The 22372-nt window shown below is 41.0% G+C and overlaps 1 protein-coding gene across 2 annotated transcripts; it reads right to left on the bottom strand.

Annotated features, from left to right (window-relative positions):
- Nucleotides 1-10591: 10591 nt before the first annotated feature.
- Nucleotides 10592-19128, bottom strand: dalrd3 (DALR anticodon binding domain containing 3). Of its 2 annotated transcripts, none has more exons than XM_029506501.1 (13): nt 18556-19128; nt 17217-17524; nt 16668-16978; nt 15430-15488; nt 15225-15326; nt 15078-15163; nt 14672-14730; nt 14500-14582; nt 14171-14297; nt 13273-13331; nt 12979-13095; nt 12829-12897; nt 10592-12578 (listed from the first exon to the last, which is right to left on the bottom strand). In XM_029506501.1, the coding sequence occupies exons 1-13, from the start codon at nt 19003-19005 to the stop codon at nt 12459-12461; spliced, it is 1950 nt and encodes a 649-aa protein (XP_029362361.1). In that variant the 5' UTR covers nt 19006-19128; the 3' UTR covers nt 10592-12458. The 2 variants fall into 2 exon arrangements, with proteins under 2 accessions (XP_029362361.1, XP_029362362.1); XM_029506502.1 differs by having other exon boundaries at nt 15078-15142; nt 18556-19126.
- Between the last annotated feature and the right edge of the window lie 3244 nt (nt 19129-22372).

Raw genomic sequence — 22372 nt, 5'->3', positions numbered from 1 at the left:
TTATCCCGGTTTACAGTGCAGCAGTTGAACCTTTGAAATGAGAAATACTTTGTGGGGAGAAGGGGGAGATGAGACTTTAGATTCAGTTAAGCTTCCCAGCTTAGTATTGTCATCTAATAGAACAAATACCAAAATCGTCTGCACAGTGATTAAAGGGTTAATTGCCTTAACTAACTCACTGTCAGCGGTAAAAGTGCATTAATTCACGGCTCCAGTGACACTCAAAATGCCACTTTAAAAAATAAAAATAAAAAAAAAAGGTTGGAGTTTGGGAGCTATGGTACAAAATGCAAAGCAGCATTTCTTCCTAGATGTGATGAAGTCATAGGTGACATTTATTCCATAAAGCATGCGATCTGATCAAACCAGCGTCAGTATCTTTCTCTTTCTGTCCATGAGCTTTCCCACTGGGTCAAAAAAGAGCTCTCTGCCTTGTGCAGGATGAAAATCTTCCAGAATAATGCGTCTTAGCCTGCACACCACCAAGGTATGAGCTGTGTGCAGTCTGGAGCAGTGTGTTAAGTCTGTAGACATGAATGTATTGGAGGCCGAGATGAAGCGGACGTCACACTCAGCTGCGTCTCCTCGAATGGAGGATAGAGATAAGTCTGCTGCTCGTTGACTGCTGGTTAAAATCTGAGGGCATTAACGCTTCGCAGCCCATTGTACTGTATTGTTAGTGTTTCTTTTATCCTGTGTGCTATTGCTGGACTGACTGTTGTCTGCAAACGCGCGCAAATATACATGCACATACAAATCCAGACGAGAGAACACAGTTACATTTTCTGAAAATCCCGTCACGCTCAGCCGAACAGATACACACGCTCCTCTCCACAGAGTTCATTTAAACCTGAAGTCACCGTGACGCCTGGAGGAGTAAACCTGTTGAGGTTTACATAAAACAGATGCTAATGCAAGCACCTTGCTGCACCTCTTCCTGCTATCTGAAGTAAGTCCAGCAAAAAGCTACTGCACATACAACCATATGGTGTTCTGGTTGAGCCAGCACAAAGTTTGGATACTGATGTTAGGCATAAGTTCAAATGTTTATAATCAAATGTTACTGTATAACTATAGGTTAATGGTAAATTCCTGTTACTTTATTTTAAGTAAACCTACACTTTATATAAAGATGGACGTAACCTCTGACCACCTCTTCAAGGAGCACCTCAGTGATTCCTGACTCCATCTAACAGCTTGCTAATTCACAAGTGTGCAGCTAAAGGCCATGTGTGGATCCAAGTCTTCAGTGTATACCAGATGGTGGCAAGTATGTGCTCACCCACCTGTCACACCCTCAACTGCTCAGAACTTAAAGCCTTTATAAAATAAGTCATATTAAAAAAATTATAATAATAAATTAAAAACAACAAAAAACTAACAAACACATCAGCTCAAGTACAGCTGCCATGCAGCTATAGAGACCAAAACTCTTTGTTTTTGTTTTTTCACTCCAGCTGTAAATGTTTCTGCTGTTTACTTTTCTGCAGTACCCAAGTGCATCACTTGGCAGTGCCTTGTGTTGTTCAAAGGATGAATCAGCTGATACGCCATTAGCTCAGTGAAAAATTCAGAAATCATTCCAACCATGTAAATGAGTTCTGGTATCATCTTCTATAAAGCCAGTAAACCAAACGTTTGTGGAAAGTTTGAGGCAACTCGTTTCATGTTTATTCAATAACTCCAGGTTATTTTACCGTGAAAGCAATGGGCCCTTTGATGGGGAAAATATTGGGCTTCCTTTGAGTTTAGTTGTCCAATATACTCAGCCTGATCTGATGTATATTCTTCACTGAAGCCTGTACGTTATCAGATAAGTATTCATTATTTAATGCTTCGGACATAGTCTCTAATTTATGAGAGAGGAAGAGGGGTATTGATAATCACATTTATTTACATGTTTATTTGCATTTTCTAATGCTGTGATAAGTGGTGGAGGATTAAAGTTTTTGTTTCTTCTTATTCCTTTTCAAACTCATTCAAAGTTTTGGTTTTAACTATTTTGATTTGTTTTGTTTTTATTGAATCACTCACATGTTTGAAATAAAGTTTTAATTTATTAAATCATTCATTAGCATGGAGCACTTTAACTAATTCGTTTATTGTGTCATTTAGAGTTCAACAAAGTCCTCTTTATTTTCTTCATCAACACCATTAAATGTTAATGATAGTGACCGGCAGCTTGCGTGGACATGAAACTCTCCTGGTTAATTCTTCAGTACAAAAGAGGAGCAATGTCAGCATGGAGAAATAAATGTGTCAGAAACAGAGAAGCCGCCACGTCACCAGATGACACCAGTCTCAGAGCTTAAAGCCCCGTGATGCTCCCTATGAGTTATTACACACTACCTGCCACCACGTGTCTGTTTCCCTCCCCGGTATCAAACCCTGTGTTCCTGGATAAGCCAAATCCTCTACCTGTGTTCTGTTCCCTCCCTTCCCCTCACTGCTGCTTTGCTTCAATCCCACAGTCTTCCCTCTCTCTTTCATCCCCGTGAAACCATTATCCTCTCTCCTTGTTGTCCATTTCTAATCTCTTCCTGGTTCTGGTTATCCACATATTTACACTGTGCTGCTCCCCTATTTTTGTCTTCCCCTTTCCTGCTGCCCCCGACACGTCTTTTGTCCTTCGCTATCTTACAGACTTTCTCTCTGCATTGCCATGTTTCCTCTCTGTTATTTAATACCTCGCTGCTGTTGCCCTCAGTCCATTTCCACCTCATGCATTTACTCATCCTACCTTCTGTTATCCCCCTTCTACTCACTCCATCGAGCCTCCTCTTTTTCACGTTCCCCTTTTATTCTCAGGGGCGCCCCTGACCCCATTCATTCATCACTCCTCAAGACAGTAGATCTGCTCTCAGCGATTATTCTACAGGCTCTGGTCTCTCAAACATCCCCTCGTCCTGTTTTATCCTCCCTCCCTTTCTCTCACTCTCCTCCCTCTTTTCTCTTGCTCAAACCTATAGCCCGAGGGGAGTGATTGACAAGCAAGTGGGGGTCTTGTAATGGGGAGTTTCTGATTGGTGGTGAGGGAGATAAAAAGGATAGAGCCTCCTGGACCTGCCCCGACTACACTGCAAAAAAAGACAAACATTGATTGCAAGTCATCTTATGTTGAGTGTAAGGGAGCATGTTTGAAGTGGCTGCTTTGAACTTGGCAGCGTTTGTTGAATTTTTCCATGGGAGCGCAGCGCCATCCGAAACACGGACTGCAGCAAAGTACCAAACTGATTGACAATGAAATTGGAGTTACTATAACAACAAAAGGAGATTAGTTTTCCCAAATAGGTCTATCAAACCAAAATCCAAGATACCAAGTTTTTTGTGTTGTGGAAAGAATCTGTGAAATCACATTTCATCCTTTTTGTATCAAACGTTCGTCATGATTTGCACTGATTATCAAGAACTGTTGCACAATATTTACATTCAGACCATTCAGCAGCATGATGCATTACTTTGAAAAGAAAAAGCTACATGAATCAGTAGTTCAAATTGAAAGCACATCGTACACGAAAACAGATCATGCTCTTTCCTCTCTCTAAGCTATTCATCTTCAGATCACTTGAGAGAGTTTTTAAGACAGCTGTAGATGGGACTTATGACATAACAAAATATAGAAAATAACCCTAAAGCCAAAGGCTTTGTGTGGATGAAGACGCAGATGTTGGCATCTGGCTGTCAACAGTTCCTCAGGCATGGAAAGCTGACCACCATCAGGACCATAATGCACATTTAGGCTCAGAACCCTTAACATGACCATCATAGGGACTAATTTTAAATGTTTTGACCTCTTTCTTACCAAAAGTGCTTTTAATCGTTTAAACTAGGGACAAGCTTTTGTTTTTATGCATTCGATGTGTGTATTTTAATGACATGCATAAGACATGGATTGGCACTTACTACACCATCAATCTGACCACAATGACACAAAAAAGATGCGCTCATCAACAGACAGCTGTCCCTCATCTTTCAGCTTAAGCCTTTTTTGCAGTGTATGTGGATGAGCTGAGGCTTGTTTGTTCATGGACTGAAAGTCTGTCCAAACATCGCCACCATGTGGTCGACCTGCTGCTCTGCTGTGTGAAGCCTTCACAGACAATTTGGAAGTGAAGAGGGAAGAGTTTTGTTAAAGATCACAGCCACAACAGTGATTGATTAAATTAAAGAAACCTCTTTGAGAATATGAAATACACAAATTCTGAAAGTTAAAAGTTTCAGAGAAATATGGCTGTTTGTCATTCTTGCTAAACACACGGCAGACCCTGGGAGCAGATGATTCCCAAATGAGAAAATATAAGCGTGGCCTTTTCATCACCTGACTCACAAATCTGTGCTATTGATCACAGTAACACACCCACACAGCCTGCCTGATCATACTCCCTTTGAGACTTAAAGCCACCAACTCCAGCTACATCAGCCAGAGAACAGCGTACGTGTTTGTGTGTGTTGGCAGTTGAATGGAGGTATTTAAAAAAAAAAAAAAAAAAAAAAAGAGAGAGAGATATGAGGAAAACAATATTTTTGAGTCAGAGTTTTCTCTCACAGTAAAACATATTTTCACATTTAAATTAACCACAGTCAACCAGCATGCTTTACAAATGGGAAATTAATTAAAACGGCGCGAAAAAGCTGTAGTGCAGAAAAATAAAAATAGAAAATAACAGCATATTAAAAATTATAATCAGAAGAAACAGTAAATAGAAGTGTGTGTGCTAAGTTAAATGCCATTGAGAAGAGGTGAGTTTTCACCACACATTTGAAGGTTTTAGGCACAAGCAGTTCGTAAACATTAAGGGTCAGTCATTCCACAAAATCACAGCTGCGCGTCTCTTAAAACATGTTTAAAAATCATGCAAGCCTTCACACTTTCCACTGAATCGCTCCAAACCACCAACATCTCATCAGATGCTTCCATTTAGCCACAGCTGTGGCCGTACAATCAAAATCACAATAAAGCCAAGCACAACATCCGACTGTGATACTCTTCATGAAGGTAAAGGGTCAGGATTGGGCACTGTTGCACTGTGGTTCAACATAAGGAGCCAACAAAATCCTTTAGCTTTTATCAGTGAAAGGAAAATGCAACATAATCACAACATAACTTCTGCTTTTTACTTTTTTTTTTTCTTTTTTTTTTTGCATATCTTGCAGGCCCAGTCACAAAGCTGACTCCACTCACCTTCTCAGACCACACAGTGTTAGGAAACCCAATGACGCCAGCCACGAAACACACAACAGCACAACCAGAAAATACAAACAAACCAGCCACAACCATTAGCACATGCTAACATGTGCTCCACAGCAGTGCTAACAGTACACAGCCAGCATGGTAACATTTGCCAAACGCATTCATAGCACTGGTGACAGAAAGTTAGCTAAAGCTAGCATGCCACTGTGGCCCCTCACCAATCAAAACAGACATGTCACTTTATGAAGCATCAAGTTACTTACACATGGAGAAGGACACCAGTTTGGAGTTCAGCTGGAAGTCTTCAGCTCACCATCTTGGCAAAGACAGATACAGGGAGAATGGCCCAGAGGAACCAGCTAACAGCTAAAAAACAGACCAGCAGGCCATCGGTGCTCTGATCTTATCTGTCTATTCTGGGCTAAAAAGTCTAATTCTTCAGTGGAGGACGTTCTGAACTCACTTGAGCACCTGTGGCCCTCAGGCTGATGGCCTCCAGCAGTCCACCATGTGACCTGTGGGCAGGGCAGGCCTCTGTGGAGGGTGGGGCGGCCCCCTCTGTGTTTAAACCTCTGGAGGACCAGTGGGTTAGCAGTCAGCTTTATTAAACCGAGGAAAGTCAGATGACAGATGAGAGCTCACAGAGTCCTTCTGACTTTTTTCTCTGCACATGATCTCATCACTGCGTTGATCTTAAAATCTACTGTACACCTTTGAGACCAACAGATGTCAAATGTCACTGTTGGAAAGTTACAGTTTTGGCAGCAAGTCTTTACAGTCAGTGCTGGCCATTTCGTACAAAGCTGTGTCAACAATGATCCTAACTGAGGCCGGATCATCTGCTGGCATTGGGCTATTTCTAGTTTTACACTACTGGTTGTCGCTCATCATTTATTGCGCTAACTGTGATGAGCTAGTGACAATAATAATCCTGTCTTCATGTTTACTGTTCATAATCCTTCATTCTATGTGAGCAACCAAAGGGTCCTGACAGCAGGTTGATAAATATCTTTGTGAAATGGTCTTTATGTGCTCTCTTTGTGTTGTGGTGGCGGAAGGACGCACCAAGACTGTGTGGGCTTCACTGTCTCCAGAACAATGCTGGAAGAATAAACTGTCTGCAGCCCGAACAGGTAGAAAGTGCACTGTCCCTGGAAACAATGTAATTCAACACACCATTTTCTCCTCTACAGAGATACAGTCAGTAAACACACAGTAAACAGAGTAACAGTCACATATACGTTTGCACCGATGAATAAAGTAAAGCACTTGTGCGTTGTGAAGGGACAGTGTGTGATATTTGTCCTTCAGTATATTTACAGTGGTCACATTATTTATATGTGAACAGTTTTGCTTGTGTTGGTAAACCCACAGAGAAATGGCTCAGCATGACAGCATGGTTTGATGTTGTTGTCCAGCTCAGTGTTGCTCTTGTAGCTCACTGTCACTGTGCTGATCTGTTCTGTTAAAAAATTAAAAAAAAGAAAAAAGTGTTCATTATTTGCACAACACTGGACACACCGGTGGAGTCCCTCAGTGGGGAAAGTTGCACATGACAGCAGCATCAGACATATGAGAGAGAGAGAGAACAGAAGCAATCAAGAACAACAAGATAAGGTAGAAAGAAGTAAAAGTCATTTACTGCCACGAGCTGGTGATCATATAAGAATATCTGGAGGTATAACGGTACGATACCATTGGTGGGGACCAAAAAAGATCTAAATAAGAATCAATTTCAACAGATTTTAAATATGCCGGTATTTGAACCATCAAGGCAGCTTTACTAGCAGACATGTAATCATCCTCTTATCATCGTCCTTATTAGTGTTAGTTGATTAAAGTGATCTTCCAGAGCATAATTAAAATTTTTAATCCATCATTGATAAATTTAGCTAGTTGGGAACTGGCAGTGGGGGGATTATTGTAGACAATAATCAACAAATACACAGTTATAGTCTTCCTCAACGAAATTGCCTGCATGGTCTCTAGATGCTGATTGGTGCTCGTGACCTTTAGCATTCATGTTCTCCACTAATAGTCTAACTATTATTGATGTAATAAAGCTCTGCTTCGATAATGAAAACAAACTACTTATTCCAGTTATTACCTTATCATTAAAAAATAATTCATTGATTAAAGATGATATTGACCGATTTGTGGCTGTCTTTATTTTATTGGAAATAAGATATTGTAAATATAGTAATAAAATGTTCAACAGGTTTGTAGATGGATAGGTATAGTAGAGACAACAGATCTTATTTCTCTGGTATTTCAAATACATTCAGACAGGAACTCAAATCTGGACAGAACACGTATTCATTGGCAATACAAGCAATGCTACATTTATATATACTGCTTTGTGTGCATGCATGGGATTTGTTCCACATACACTCACGGTTCAATGTGACTCTTCAATACATGGAATTAAACCAATTTGTATAACCAGAATATTTAACAAATAAAACTATGTAAAAAAAAACATTTTAAATTAAATTAAATATACAGACATGCACACCGGACTAAATTACTGGTAACCATTGATTCCTTTAGATTAAAAGCAAATACAATGATTCTTTTGTTTTGTGTTCACATGAGCTGGAGTGACCACAGAATTATGGTGTTATTGTAAGAAAACAGACTGATTGATTTCAGTCATTGAAACATTGGTAAAGACAAGACAGCTGCCTCAGAGGGTCTGAAAACACAACACCTCAAAGGCTGCAAGGCGACTTCCAAATACCCTAAAACACCAGTTTCAACAGTCTGTCATGGTGTCAACAGGTTACACTCATGAAACCGAAGACAACACATGGATGTGGCACGCTGAAGAAAATCACTCGGAGTTGTGCAAGCTGGTGCAGAAAGAAGTGGAGTTTGATAGGGTGGTCACAGCCTGTATGCCACACACTTAAGCAGAGCTCTATGGGTGACGGACGGGCCACTGCTACCAAATAAAAAAAAGCACAAAAAACTTTTCAGAGATAAGCCTTGGGTCTTTCAGCTGAGCCCAACACTCACATAGAGCAGAACAAAAGAGTAACTGAGGGAAAAGACGGTTAGTGAAGAGTCCTGACCTAAATATGACTGAAAACCTCTGGCTAGATCTGGAATATGGCAGGACTCCAAAAAACCTAAAAGATCGCCATCCCAAAGCAGCAGCAGAGTGGCAAAAGCTACAGTACAGGCCAAGAAAAGTCCGGACACACCTTCTCATTCAAATGAATAGGAAAGTGTGTCCAAACTTTTGGTTGTACTGTAAATGTTGCCAAAGGTTCAGCATTAAGTAAATTTTTTCATTATTACTTTTAGTTATGTCTTTTTCTCACAGCAGCATTGTTTTTCTACTTTTTATTTAACCTTGGTATGACTTATTCAAATTTATTTTTCCAACTGGATTTCACGTAATTTAAATGCCACTTTAATGCCATTTTAATGTTCTTTAATGTATTCCGACGCCTCCGTAAAGCACTTTGAATGGCCTCTGTCTGAATGGTGCTATATAAATAAACTTGTCTAATCTAAACCTTCTCTAATCTAAGGCTGTTTAAATATTTTGGATATAAAAAACATGTTCATCTGCACTTATCTTTGAAGACGGTCTAAATTTTGTACTTAAAATTCAGAAATTCCAATAAGTTTGACCATGACTGTACATGGCACAGAACATGAGATTAGAACAGAAAAATGAAATAACAATATTTCAAATCCACAGTTAGCATGCACTTTATAATCAGTCAGTTATCCTCCTTCCAGCTCTCCAGCGTCTTCCTTTCTCTTTGCTTTATTCTTACTGACTGAGTAAGGAAAGGGACTAACATGGGAAGCAGCAAGAGAGAATTTCTAAGGGGGATCAGGAAGACAAGTGGGGAAATAAAAGTAAAATTAGACGACGCAAGGAACATCAGCGAAAAGGAAGGGAGAAAATAATACGTGGAAGAAATGTAATACATAGAAAAGGAAGCAGATTCTGGTTACTGGGAGCATCGTAAAGATTTAATATGTCAGTTTTATGAATCATGACCACACGTTTCACGTACATCAAATAATATATAAGGTTAGTAGGAGTTTCCAGTTTAACTGAAGCAGAACCAGTCGTTCTGATACCGATGGAGAAAATGCGGCAAGCAGTTTCAGCTCCACCAGAGTGCAACGTCCAGGGTACATGTGTATTTACGAAGCAGAGGGCTTTGTTTATTAAATAAGAACTGCACTGTATCACTATGTCATATGAAGCAAATTAAACAAAAAGTCCACATGATTTCTACTCTGGACATAGAAAAAACCTTTTTAGATTCTGATGACATCACCAAAAAAAATCTGAGCAGAACTGTGACACAGCCAACATAATTATAATTTAGTTTCAGAAGTCGGGTCTTGAGTTTGTTAGCCATTACTCAGTAACTTCCTTTTATAAATGAACTCCAAAGAGGGACCTGATGATCAGCCAAAGAAAGGAAAGCAAACACACACTTAGGAAACTGAGCGAGCACAAACTCTGCACGAAGAAAAAGGGGTTAGGGTGGGGGGGGGCAGAGATAAATGTCACATGACAGGGGAGGAACTCCAGTCATGGATCACTTTTAACAGCATGTTCTACTAATCCATGCCGTTTGAGGGTTATTGTTACGTATATGTGCCCTGAGGGCAGCGCAGTGCAAAGGAGCTCAGGGAGAATTATCTGTGGGAAAACAGCATCAGTATGTCTGAAGCCAGAAACTAACACACAACAAGAGTGTCTGAGGCAGTTATTTAAATTCTGCAGATGGGAAACAGAAACTGTGGACAGACAGATGTGTGGGAGTAAGATTGGCAGTTTTATTCAGTTTCGGATGGATGAGTATACTTGATTTTGGAGAAGGATATGTTTGGTACTCGACTGAGAAATGTCTGTCATGTGAGGTCGAGGTAAATATTGTAATTTAAAGACTGTATTAGTTTTGTATTTGTATTAGTATTGAAAACAAGTGTGAGTACATTGATTTTCAGCTGGTCCTTCTTAGCATTGCTGATTGACCGCTGGCTCAGCATGGTAATTAAAAGCATTTAAGTTTTTGTTACAGCAGTTTGGTTTCCAGCTGTTTTCACCCTTCATGTCAGGATTTACAAAAATCTGCTTTCAGAAAATTAATTGCAAGTACTTGAAATTCCAAAAGCTGCAGCGATAGAATTGGGAAAAGTGAGGTTTAGCTCTATATATGAGCACTTTGTTGGGTTAAATAATATAGTCCACAATAAAAAACATAAAAGCGCTCTTACCAGAGAAATGACAACAAGGATGGAAAAGGGACAGGAAGAGATGGAAGAAGGCCAGAGGTGTTGAGGGAGAAAGACGCATATCTGTCCATGGATACAGAGGTTAAGTACACAGCACAAGGGAAGATAAAACAGAAGGTCCTCATCTCGCATCTCTCCCGCTTTAATACTGTGGCAATAATGGTACAGTGGAAATAACATGACAGTTACTGTAGATCAGTCAGTACATGGAACACGTCCCCTTCCCTTCCCTTTTGTGAATAAAATAAGAAACCCAGATAAAAGTCAATTTTAAAAAAATCTGACAATGAAGGGAAAAAAAAATATCACAATTTCATGCAGTGAGAACGGAATTCAATATTTAATATTTGTGTAAGATACAACTATTTTGCTTAAAAGTGAGAGCATTTCTTTAAAAAATTCCCAATATATTAACTTATAAAACATTTTATAGATGAATGTTCAAAGACGTTATGGCACATTTTAACAGACAGAAGGAAAATGAAATGGCAACAAACAGCAATCATTTCAGAGATGCGTTAGAAATGACTTATTCTTTCCCTCCTTAAATTTATAAATAACATTTTTTTGGCATAAAATTCTTCACATAAATTATTTTCATGCCATTTCATGCATTTTCTCACATTTTGGCACTAGGTCCTAAATGCTGCTAATGTACCTGTTTATCCATGTACATGGTGTTGGACACTAAATGATTTGTCAAGCAAGGTCACTACAACTAATCTGAGGACTCATATGTGAGGAATAATCATATAAATACAGCAATTAAAACTCATTTTGCAGAATATATATCCTGTACAGGTCTGCAGCTTAAAAAAAACAAAAAACAAAACATTACAATAAATATTTGGATGGGTTGCTAACATACATGAAACTGGACAATAAAAGAGCCCAATAAAAAGTAAGATTTTTTTGTTCAGGCAGTGACTAAGACACTTAAAGAGGGGAGATTAAGTAAGGGCCGTCTTTCTTCCTGAAGTTTAGGTGGACATTTAGACCAATGTTACTAAAGTTGGGACTTCAGCACAAAAATCATTGCAGGTTTTCTGGGTTTTCTGGTATTTCTTTCTCCTAGAGTCACTGAACTCTTCGCTTAAATGTAGTAGCTGATCCAACTAATGGATAAAAATGCACTCATTCACTTTATAAGAGTTAGAGGAGAAAACTGATTTCAGTATCTCAGCCCTGTTGGCTTAGCATAAAGACAGCAAACCATGTTCTCTAGATGATTCTTGTTTGTTTAATCTGTTCACAAACTTAAGTAGAAAAACAATTTGCAGCTTTATAGAAGTTCTGTGCCAGATTATCCCGATGTGTCAAATGTCCTTACATACTTACACATTTTGAGTGCATGAGTGTGTTCGCATGGATAATTATATCAACATGCAGTATGTGGATGATGTACCTGAAATATTGAGTGGAGAACAATGGACACCTCTCACACTCAGTATTTTGGTAACAAAGCAGCTAAGCCACAAGCTGTCATCACAGTCTTTATGTTGACGACAGAAGAAGAAGCAGACAGAATGGGGCTAGCTTCCAGTCTTTGTGCTAAACTAATCTACGGTTGTTTCTTCTTTACCTCGCAGGTATGACACACATATTAACCTTAATCCAACACTTGACAAGAGAGCAAATAAACTGATTTCAAAATATCAAATCTTTTTCTTCCACAATGTAAAATTGAACACGTTTTCCAAAATCACTCCAGACCAAATTTGGTGGGAGGAGTCAAAATCAAAAATGTCACATTATTGATTGATGGCTAATGCATCTTAAAAATACCAGTTACAGTATATCCAGCGATAGGACTCATCCACAGTGAGCAGGTAAAACGGTACTGTAACAATAGTACAAAGGACGGGAAAGAATGTGTCGGATGGATCCATTTAGTTTCCAGGCATGAAGCTACAATATGTGCACGTGTGTAGGTTTGTGTGTGAGCCGGGGGGGGGACAAACAGGGATCACAGGAGGGCTGAATTACGTCAAGGCTATAGTTGCCTGATGGGGGGAAGATTAAGGGTGTCCAGAGCGCTATGGTAGAGCTCTCTCAAGGCTCTCAACAGATACAGACGACAAAACATCTGGTTGAAGAGATGAGGCAATGGCTCCTGGAAAGAAAGACAGAAAGATGAGAAAAGCAAGAATAATATGGTGAGAGTATGTGTGGGGGTTAAAAAATAAAAAAAAAACTGAATGGGAACAGGTCATCCAAGAGAGATTTAAAGACATATAACTGATTAAAAACAGTTGACCTGAGTGAACAAGAGTTTTTTACTTTGTATTTGGGGTCAGTAATCACATCCATCGTGTATCATCGTGTGAACAAGTAATGCAGACACAATATCAGCACACCCTTACCCCCAGCACGTGGACTCTGTTGTAGTACGAGCTGAAGTCTTTACTGAGGGACACCAGAAATTTACAGATCTGAGGAACACAAGAACATTAATTAGCTACATTCAAACCTCAACAGCAGGCGTGCTCATGTATTCATCTAAATCCTCCTACCTGTTCAGTCTTAATATTTACTCTGGCCCCTCCCCCTTCTCCATCCAACGCTTGTCCCGATTGGTCCAGCAGCTCAGCGAATGGAATGAGGTAATTGAACAGGAGAAGCCACTCGCCCTGTACAGACAGGATGAAAAGGTTGCTGCAAGGACTTCAATAGTTACTTATTGCCTGACTTTTTCTTTATGGAAAGAGGAAAATGAAAACAGAAGAAGGCAGACAAGGGGAGACAGATAAACAAAATACAGAACATAGCAGTAAACATTGTAATAAAGTAAATAAATAAAGTTGCACCTCCTCTTTCAGAGCGGAGAAGTCCAGCTGAGAGCACTCAGGGATTTCTGGGTACAGACCTGTTGAGGAACAGTTTAAGAAATTACACAAGCAAAAAATGCTGTTCCACAAGTCAAACTCAAACAAATTCATTCAGTTTAAGCTAAAGTAATCAGCATGCTGCATGAAAAGGTGATTCCTCCGGTAAAACGATTATGGGGAGGATTAACTCATTTGAGAAAATGATAAATTATTATTTGATTTTAAACACAGCATCTGCATGTTCGTGTTTGGGTGGAAATGGACCATCTTAATATGATTTCAAATTGTTTTGAGGCTGATCATCAGGCATCAGCCTTCACAGTATATAGTAAGCTTTTATAAATGGCAGAACATCCACACAGGGTATACCTCAGTTTCCTGTGGACATGAAGCTCGCCCATGATAGCACATAAATAAGCAAGCAAGTGGTTAAAATGGATGAGGTAATGAATAAAGAGGGGTTGAGGCATTCAGCTTCTCCTACGATTCCAGCATCGATATATTTAGTGTGCAGCCACAAATCCACCACAGGCAGTGTGTTTTCTGAGGTGAAATGCTATTGATTAGCTCTAACAGGCACTTAAACCCATCTGTTGTGAATGACATTGTACTTATTTTTCATTTCTACTTAAACCAGACTGGAATTCAAAGTCAAAGTATGTCATCACACAGCTGCTCAACCTTTAAGATTGTAAGCTTCAGCAGTTTTTTCTGTTTGTTTTCCAGTTGAGATCCAAGAAAATATTGATTTTGGTTTTAGGTCTGTTTATTTGCAGGTAATGCTGCCAGGCCACAGTGTCCTGAGTTATTGGTCGGTTGTAGTGTTATTGATCAGAGAAGAATGAAACATGGATCTCCTGCAAAGCTCAAGCCTTACCCTTCTCCACTCCCCTCTCGTAGCTGTCAAACAGAGTGTGAAGCCTGGCACAGTTGTACATCACGAACACCCCTCCTCTTGGCCCTTTGGTGGACACGCCTCCTTCCCTCTGGACATCCAGTGTCACCTACATTGACAGGTGTCAATCATTCTGACTCATCACAAAAATCAGCAAAATGTCACAAACATCTCAGTTTAGACCTGACTGTCAAAATAAATACGTTATTGATATCATTGGGTTTATGAGACACACACACACACACACACACACTAGAGTGCGGCTGCAGGATGCATTGAGGTGCAAACACTCATCTTTCATGATAACTCACAGGACTAGTGTGGACTGTTGACAGCAGTTCAAATCTGACAGTGGCAGATGTCATGACCCTGATGATGTCATCCCACGTCTGGCCTGTAGGGGGACGTGGAAGTATTCTATGTCAGTTAACTCACTTCATCATCTCAGTGAGTGAGGAACACTTGTTATGAACAGACACACACCTTCGACTTGATCTCCATACTTCATCTCTGAGGCCTCCTTCATCTGTCCTCTTCTCAGCCTGGAGGAGACGAGGCAGAGAAAAACAGCAGAGCCTAGTTTACACAGACAGGATATATAAAGATATACTGCTGTAACACAAATGAAGAAAAGTAGCACCAATGCAGACAAGTCTTCTTTCAATTTAGTTTAATTACAGCAGCATTTTCACAGAGCAGACAGGTTCCTAGTAAAGGGGTTAATGGTGATAAGAAAGAGGTGTCTGGTGGAGAGCTGGGCAGGGGGGGCCGCAGGGAGACGTGGAGATTATAGAGGGGACAAGTCAAGAAAGAAATGGAGAGAAATTGTGAAAAAAGATGGGAAGAGATGCAATTGTATTCAAGAAAACAAACAACTGATGTTTCTTACTGCAGGTACTGTGCAGCAGTGAGGTGAGAACCAGGTGTCTTTACAGGCCCACACACCAGATGTCTCTGCAGACACACACAGCACAGCTGATAAAAATAGCAACACAATGCAGGACACGATTGTGCGTGTGTGTGTTTGTGTCGTTACCTGTGTGTGTGTCGCTCCACTGGCCCTCCATAGCATTGCTATCTGCTGCTGGCGGAACTCATCTTGACAGGAAGTCACATGTAACGCTGTTGCCATGGCTCCCTATGAAAGATATGACCCGGGTGTACAAATAAATCATCCGTTTGCCTGTTACTTTTAATAGGAAAAAAGGATTTGTCAGTGTGGCAGTTTGTGTGTGTCTCACTGTGCAGTCGGCTGTGGCTAGGTCCAGTTGGGCCAGGTGAGAGACGCTGTCCCTGTGCACTGAAACAAACAGTCCAGCAGTCTTTTATCAGCAAATACACAGCACCAACTACCTGTTACACTCCTGCTTATTTTCCCTTGACTAAAGCTGTGATAGCACATAAAACAAAGCCATGCTGTCAGAGGAACAGTTCAAAATATGGGGAAATGGTTCCAGAAATACAGAAATGTTTCCAGTATGTGAAAACACAACGTTATTCGTTGTTTCTGGAAATCTCTTATTCACTCACAAAATAAGTAATTTTCAAATTCAGTTCTGTGTTCTGTGTCGGAGCCTTGTTGGCAGTAAATACAAAAATTTCATTTAGATTTGGCTAGTTTGTCCCGTTCATCCTGACAGATTAGGGAAGGATGTCTATCAGAGTTTGTGTCTGTATCATGAATTTTAATAATTAATGTTTCATCCATTCTCACTTCAATGTCCACAAAATAAATTGTGCTAAAAGCAGCTGCTTTAACAGAAAAATGTTTAGGAAGCCCCTCTAGTTTCCATTCAGTCATCGTCTACTGCTTATCCGTTTCCAGGTCATGGGAGCTGCTGGAGCCAAACCCAGCTCACCCTGGACAGGTCACCAGTCCATCACAGGGCCAACACACAGAGACAGACAGAGACCAACAACCACTCTGACTCAGACCTACAGACAATTTAGAGTCACCAGTTAACCCAAACATGATGTCTTTGGACGGTGGGAGGAAACCCACGCAGACACGGGGAGAACATAAAAACTCTGCACAAGAACCGAACCTGCAACTTTCTTATTGTGGAGCAACAGCTCTAACCACTACGCCATATGGTGTTGCCTTTCTGTTTCCACTGGTCAGAGTAAAATAATGAATCAGAAATTGAATCTAGAACTAGAAGGATAGAATGATGGAAGAAAAGCTTACAAAAATGCAGCCAATTTTAGTTTTTTCAATTGATGTACAACTTATAACCTGGTCACACTACCTCGGATTGGGTCTGCTGATGCTGCGTTTCAATACAAATTCTGGTGGAGAGGAAGTGTTGATTTTTAAATGGCACTAAGTGACATTTGGCATTTTTTGATGGACACATTTCCTGAATAGTAAATGCCACAGAGCAGCAATACAAAAGACGGCTATTTTTCTTTTACAAGAGTCAAACACAAAACAATTGTCAATCAAGCAATCAATCACAATTTTGGAATTTGGCTTTACCTGTGCAGGTCCCAAGGCTAGGGTCGTATCCCAGCAGGCCCTCTTCCTGGAACACTTGTTTCAGGTTGACTCTGAGTGCTCCTTCATTCTCCCCCTCCTCCACCTTCCTTCCTCCCCCACCGCTGGTCCTCCTGCCCCTCTCTGTTTCCCGCTCTCTATATGCACTTTCCTCCAGTGCCTCCTGGATCTTCTCTTCACGCTCCTCATTGGTCCAGTTGGCTGGAGCTGTCGGCCAATCGATCCCTAGGGCTTGGAGAAAGGCGATGATGTCGCTGTCTTCAGGAAGCGTGGGGCAATAAGACACTGAAAATCTGAGACAGATTAGAACAGAATTACAGAATTGTAAACTGTCTTTTTCCAATCAATTGATTAGTTACCCATTTTTTTTAAAACACTCATTTCCAGAGTCCAAGATTATGTTTCATGGCTTAACATTTTTGGCAGTGGCATACTTTTGGCAGTGGCACTGTTTATCACTGATTGAAGATGATGGACAAAGAAATTATGAAAGTGAATGTGTCAGATTTAAGGATCAGCTCAGACACTCACCCCTGCCCTCTTAGCAGTGCCCCCATGTGGTCAGCCAGCAGAATAGTCCTCAACTGGCCAAGGGTCAGTGTGTCAGGGGTGGGTGTGTTGGGTTTAGGGTGCAGCGTGGGGCAGTTAAGCACCACACAGCCCTGCCTCTGGCTTGACGGTTTCAGGTACTCTGTGGCTCCACCTGCCAGAACAGCCCTGAAGGCTGCAGCCCGGTCAACCCTCACCCTCAGCCCCTCACCCATAACCTCCCCCCCGGCCATAGGGAGAACCCCACTACCACGAAGGGACAGGACCCTGGACATCACCGCTGGAGGGACCTGGTTAGATAGAAGGCAATATTAGAGATTGAATTCAGCAGCTGATGGTAACTGCAATTTTAAAAGACCTCAAACACACTCGCAGTATACCATTAAAGCTGTAGTGATTAGAATGACATTAAACACGTTTGATCTGGGGTGATTTATTGTATCTTTTGTCTGTAAAAATAGAACCTGTTTTGCACTGTCAGTCAGCAGCAGTGTGATAATACAATACATGATCTACGTCAAAAGCTCTTACCAGTGCATTCACAGTGCATGCAATAAAAACATCCTATGGCACTAAGATGATATCAGACTCTTTAATGACACAGGGCAATGAGACAGCTGTAATACAGAGGCCTCTGTGTTTTCCTGCGGCTGCTGCTTTGTTTTGCAGCTGTGCTTGTGTTTGTGTTTGTGTGACCCATATTGTATCTGCCACCCATGGGTTAATAATTACTGCCGCAGGCTGCTGCTGCTGTCTGATCGATCATGATGAGCCAAAGTGAGCGGACTCTGGGGGTTTTCCCTGGTCGGTAACACTGAAACGATCTGCTGAATGGGGGCCGGAGACTGTCTGTGGAGCATTTCAGCGCAGTTTGTAGTTTTTTTTTTTATTATTATTATTTTTTTCCTCCCAGAGACAGTTAAAATCAGCTGAGCGCTGGAAGCAGAGAGTTCCGGTCCTCTGGTCCTCCGCTCCTATTGGCTGAAAACATCTCCGTCCATTTAAAGCCTCACCTGACTTCAGGAGGCATTAGAGGTAATTTTAGCACTGGTGTCAAAGATACTCACAATTAAAAGTACATAATAGACGATTATAACAGTTGATGTGATAAACCAAACCCCAGCCAACAGGATTCCCTCAGCGGCCGTATGGGAACTAGACTGTTTAGCGGAAGAATAATCCGCAGACTTTAGCAGGTTAACTGCCGTTAGCCGTGATGCTACCTCCAGTGAGTGTAAAAAAAAAAAAGGTCATGTCACCTAAAAACACCAAGAAATGAATTAAATCCATTAAAACAATTCATTAAAACAGCCTGACCGACCTGTCCGTCGGCATACAGCGTGTTCAGCATCGTGGTCGGCGATAAGAAGTCCCTGTTCCGCAGGTTTTTGGCGCTGCTCTCCTTGAACCAGAGCTTCTCCGGCTCGGGGAAGATCCTGTCCCCGTGTCCCCTGCTGGACTCGGGGACATTTTCCCGTTTCCCCCGCAGTGCGGAGCTCAGCGCCCGGACGGTAGGTGTGATCCGGAGAGGCGAAGGCTCCTCGGTATTCTCCATCACCGCCCCGACGCGCAGACAAACAGGCGAGCTCCCCTGCGGCTCAGCGGCACATCCTCCGGTGCTCTGTCCGGGCAGAGGCGATCCTCCGGCCGCACGGCGCAGATCTGGTCGATGCCGGCTGTGGAGGAGGGCCGCACTGGCCCGCTTTCCCTCTGCGGAACTACTGAGCTGCAGGCGGTGTTTCTGTCCGGTTGAATTTCTGAGTCGGGCCATCGGGACTCAGCTGGTAGCGCCATCAGGTGCACGACAGGGGAACTACACGGCACGGATCCTGCTCTGGACCTGGTCTGCAGCTGTAATGAGAGGATCTTCCTGCTCCATGCACTGACATGTCAGGGGACATTTCCTATAAAACGAATTAAATTCTGTCATAGAAATGATTGTTGCAGCTGAGTTGCAGGAGCTCCACAGTCAGGCCTAACACACCCTGCTGACAGGCTTCAGTGGGCCATTTGGGACAAAACCCAAACACTGTCTTTTATTTTATTTTCATTTTAGTTGCTGCTGCTGAAAGAGGACGCATGTGTCACTGTATGTTTTTTGGAAACGTCTCTAATTTAATAAATTACTAATTGATCCCTCCAGATCTTTTAAAATCATCAGTTACTGTGATTATTATGTTAGCAGGGGAACAGTGAGGAGCTAGTCTTCAGATAGTTCTCATTTAGTTTGGTATGTTTAACTTTTACTGTGCTTTGTACTGGATGTTAACTCCCTTGGAGTTGGAGGACAGCACTCTGAAGTGATTGTTGTTACTTTAATCCAAGTCAAAACAATAAACGTGTCACTGTCCTGTGACTTACTCCATGCTTTGTCTTTTCAACAATACAAAGTTCCACCAAAGAATGAGAAAACGTCAGTAAAGGATCAAGTCTCTGCTTTAGTGTCTGCGACAGTCTCGCAGCTCAGAGCTGGACGCTGCCATGCAAAGCTTAATGGGCCATGAGAGGGAAGTGCAGAACCATCGAGTGAGTCATCACGTACCCATGCATGAACGCATCAGTCGAGAGAACCACAAAAGGCACCTTGAACTTGTGAACACGATACTCTCCAGGTTCCCTTCATCCTCAGGCCGCTGACCGACCCTTCCTGTGGAAGCCACGGCAGCGTACGACAGGATTGTTCACACGGAGAGAAAACTTTCAAGTCCCCCAACAGCTGAATAGTGCCCGAGCTTTACTGTACTGAGATCATCTCACCTTAATCCGCTGCTCTGCCTACAGCTAAAGACAGATATAGATTAACTGTGCAGGTCTTCACCCTGCTCATCTTTTTAGTTAACACATAACATACCACATCACACTGGACTATTATAAACATAGTGGTGTTGACAAGACACAAGTGCACAGGAGCTGTAATAAAAGTTTGAGAGCCAGTGCATTAAATGAAACAGCAGCACCAAAGATCATTTTAAATGTATATTGTGATGCAATGTACCAATATAGGGCACTTATACTATTCATGCACACACTTTTCTGTGTGAATCTTCTGAATTCATTTTCAGATCTAATGTCGCTGTGCTGAGCATGTTGGTGTGAACGGCCTGATTGGACCTCCTTGCACAGGCAGTCGCAGCCTTTTGTTGTTGAAACTCACCACTAAGCATTTGCTTTCATTTGGGATAATTCACGTTGAAAGAGCTCTTCTACAGCCTGACTTCACCAAATGATGGCCGTCCATGCACAACATGTTTTAGCCCCTGTAGAGGGGAAACCAGAATCAGCAACTGAGACGGCTGCAACACTGTAGAAGAATTAAAGGCTGCTCAATGATGTCTTCTGATGGAAAAGAAACATACACAGTAACTGATAGAGTTTAAAAACCTGAGCTTTATTCGAGGGAATCCATTCAGAAAAAAACAGTACAGTTGTGTTGTAGCAAAGAATGTAGTGGTACAAATGAACAATCGCATTATGTAGAAGCAGCTTTAGAATCTAGGTGTCATTCCTGGCTGACACGAAATTCCCGGTTGCGTTCACTGTTCTCAGCAATCCGGGAGAAAACGTGTCATTGAAGAACAACACCTTCTGCCTCTGTGGCCTCATACAAAATAACGATTCAGTCATCACACAGCAACACAGAATCAAACTACTTTAATGGTGGTGAGTTCAGTTTTGTTTTGGGATATTTTGATTGAAATAAAACTGCAATTTTACCTTCAATGGACCAGTGGGGAGCAGGCAGCTCTACGTTTTATGAATCAAAAAAAAAAAAAAAAAGGGCACACCACACATAAGCTATGCAGACTTTGATTTGTTCTCATGGTTCCATCAGCTGGGATGTGTGATAATATTGTAGGTAATTTTATTCTGTTACTTGTGTTTAGCTGATTTAAATGTATTAGTTTTTTGGGGGGATAATAAAGTCTTCATCTGAAATGATGAGACAACAGTCATCTGCAGCTAAAAAGTGATGTTACAGGTTTTATGATAGGAAGGAAAGAGTCCTACTCACAAATTTCTTTGTAATGAAGAGAGAAAAAAAACAAAAAAAACAAAAACCCGACAGCAGTCCATCTGCTTAGGATGTCCTGTGCGTTGTGGGATGGAAACGGACCCCATAACCAGCTGGGGCACAGAATCACAGCTGCATTATGGGTTCCGTTACAATCCCACCCACCAAGGTTCAGGGCTGGACTCAGGTCTGGTCAGCATGGCTAAAGGGAAAAATCATGGAAAAAGAATTAATTTGGATAAAAGTCAAAATGTTACATTTGCATCTTCAGCTGAAAAAAAAGAAGCCCATGTTGAATTTGCAGAATTTGACAAAAACATGAATTATAGAACAAGTTTTAGTCATCACATGATAAATATTCAAGTATGCTTTCTAAATAATAATTAAAAAGAAAAAAAAAAAGATAAAACATTTCTACGTTGAAGCCAAACACCAAGTTAAAAATTCAAATGGTCAGTTCACTTTCTGCACATCCTAAAATTCAGTTTTGTTTATCAGTAACAAGGCTGTAAACATTTTTCTGTCTCACCGTGAACTACACTTAATGGTGCTGTTTTATACGGACTCCTCTGTGAGCAACAGAAAGTTCAGTTAAATATTATCCAGCAGTTATAACACTTATAACTCAGCTTCCTGTGGTCCACTCAGTTATGTGGTTTTTCCAGTGATGATATATTTCAACTATTTGACACCAAAAACACGCCTCTGGTCCCTCTGCTGTGATTTTAATAAGAAACTGATTCTCCTTAAAATGAAATGACAACAATTTTCAAACTGGACACTACAAATAACTGGAGCATTCTGATAAAATTTCTTTTTTCCCCAAATCATTTGTATAAGACATGACAGCCATTGAAAATCATCTATTCGTACTCAGCCTGGTGGTTTAACTAAGTTACACCACAAAATGACAGTGTTGAATTGCTCATGAGAACAAAAATATGCTAATGATCAAACTTTTTTGTCTGTCATGGCAGTAACACGAAAATACTTTAGTTACTAAAGAGAAGCTGATATTAGTTCATTTAATCCTTTAAATATAACAAAAAACATATAAACCATAAAAACAGCATTAAATGAATCCCCCCACCAAAAAACAAAAAACAGGCAGAAAAAAAAAAAAAAA

Source organism: Echeneis naucrates, chromosome 7 (assembly GCF_900963305.1).
Source record: "Echeneis naucrates chromosome 7, fEcheNa1.1, whole genome shotgun sequence".
NCBI classification, from domain to species: Eukaryota; Metazoa; Chordata; class Actinopteri; order Carangiformes; family Echeneidae; genus Echeneis; species Echeneis naucrates.
Note: the sequence above shows the minus strand (reverse complement) of the source record. Positions and strands in the feature narration are given on the sequence as shown.